This window comes from Glycine max, chromosome 12 (assembly GCF_000004515.6).
Source record: "Glycine max cultivar Williams 82 chromosome 12, Glycine_max_v4.0, whole genome shotgun sequence".
NCBI classification, from domain to species: Eukaryota; Viridiplantae; Streptophyta; class Magnoliopsida; order Fabales; family Fabaceae; genus Glycine; species Glycine max.
In genome coordinates this window covers 9194699-9196067 of record NC_038248.2, presented here as the reverse complement: position 1 = coordinate 9196067, position 1369 = coordinate 9194699, and the positions used below count along the sequence as shown (strand labels likewise).

The window sequence follows — 1369 nt, the reverse complement described above, 5'->3', positions numbered from 1 at the left end:
AAGTCCTTCATTCTCATAATGTTGGATGCGGAGCATGGCATGTATCACTCTTGGGCGGCTTTATTCAAGGTCCTTGTTAGGGTTCATGATTTACATCACCACATCATCTCTCCTACGGAGGCACAGGAGGTAGCTGCCTATGCCGCATCCAAAGCTGCAGACCCTGCTCTATGGAAGCGTCTTGATGCCGCGATGCTTCAATGGATATACGGGACTATATCCACCGATCTCCTTCACGCTATCTTGCTCAAAGACGACACAGCTCAAGGGGCGTAGGCTCGTCTCGAATCTATGTTTCAGGACAACAAGGCTTCTCGGGCTACTCATCTTGAAGAGGAACTTGCGGATTTTAATTTTGAGAGTTTTTCGTCGATTGATAGCTATTGTAATCACATCAAGTCGTTGGCTGATCAACTTGCCGATGTTGATGCCCCTCTCACCAACAGCAAATTGGTTCTCAAACTCACGACAGGGCTACCTGAGGCCTATGCCAGGACGGTAGATATCATCCAAAATCAAGAACCATTACCCTCGTTTGCGAGTTACCGATCTCAACTCAAGCTTGCAGAGTAGACCATTAAAAATCGCTTGGCAAAGGAAGGCAACTCCGACAACAGCTCTCAAGCCACTCTCCTTACAAGCATCGACAGCCACCACGACACAGACAACAACACCTCTACATCCTCTGCTTCATCCCGTCAGAGTTCCAAAGGAAATAAGCAAAAGAAGTCCAACTCCAAGGTTTCTGGGAAAAGCCGTAATAGCAATGGGCAAGTGGCCCCACAACAATCTGGACTCATGCCATTTAATTGGCAGCAACAGCCATGGGCCGCCTGGGCTCCTTGGTTGGCTCAATGGCTAAACCCGCCTCCATGCCCATATCCTGCTTCCTCATAGGCACTGAAAAATGCTGCTACTCCTACTGTTGGGCCACGCCAATCTGGGCCAAGGATCTTGGGTTCGCGTCCACAGGCATATAATGCCATAGCACCATCCACTAGCTACACACCTACGGACATTGAAGCAGCAATGCATGCTCTATCTTTTTCTCAGTCGGATGGGAATTTCTATATGGACACTGGCACTACATCTCACATGTCTGCGGACCAAGGTATTTTTTCTTCTTATTTCAATTCGAGCATTAAAAATAATAACATTGTTGTGGGTAGTGGACATCTGGTTCCAATTGTTGGTCATGGTAGTACTACGTTGCCATCCCCTTACCCTCCCTTTCACTTGAACAATGTCTTACATGCTCCTAAATTGATTAAAAATTTAATATTTGTCCGTAAATTCACCACTGATAATTCGGTTTCCGTTGCATTTGATCCCCTTGGTTTTTCTGTGAATGACTTACAGATGGGAGCTA

The 1369-nt window shown here is 46.5% G+C and overlaps 1 protein-coding gene across 1 annotated transcript; it reads left to right on the top strand.

Annotated features, from left to right (window-relative positions):
* Window positions 1-291: 291 nt before the first annotated feature.
* LOC102665091 (uncharacterized) lies at window positions 292-897 on the top strand. Its single transcript, XM_006592987.1, has 2 exons — window positions 292-498; window positions 598-897. Exons 1-2 carry the CDS (start codon window positions 292-294, stop codon window positions 895-897), a joined length of 507 nt encoding a protein of 168 aa, XP_006593050.1.
* Window positions 898-1369: the final 472 nt, after the last annotated feature.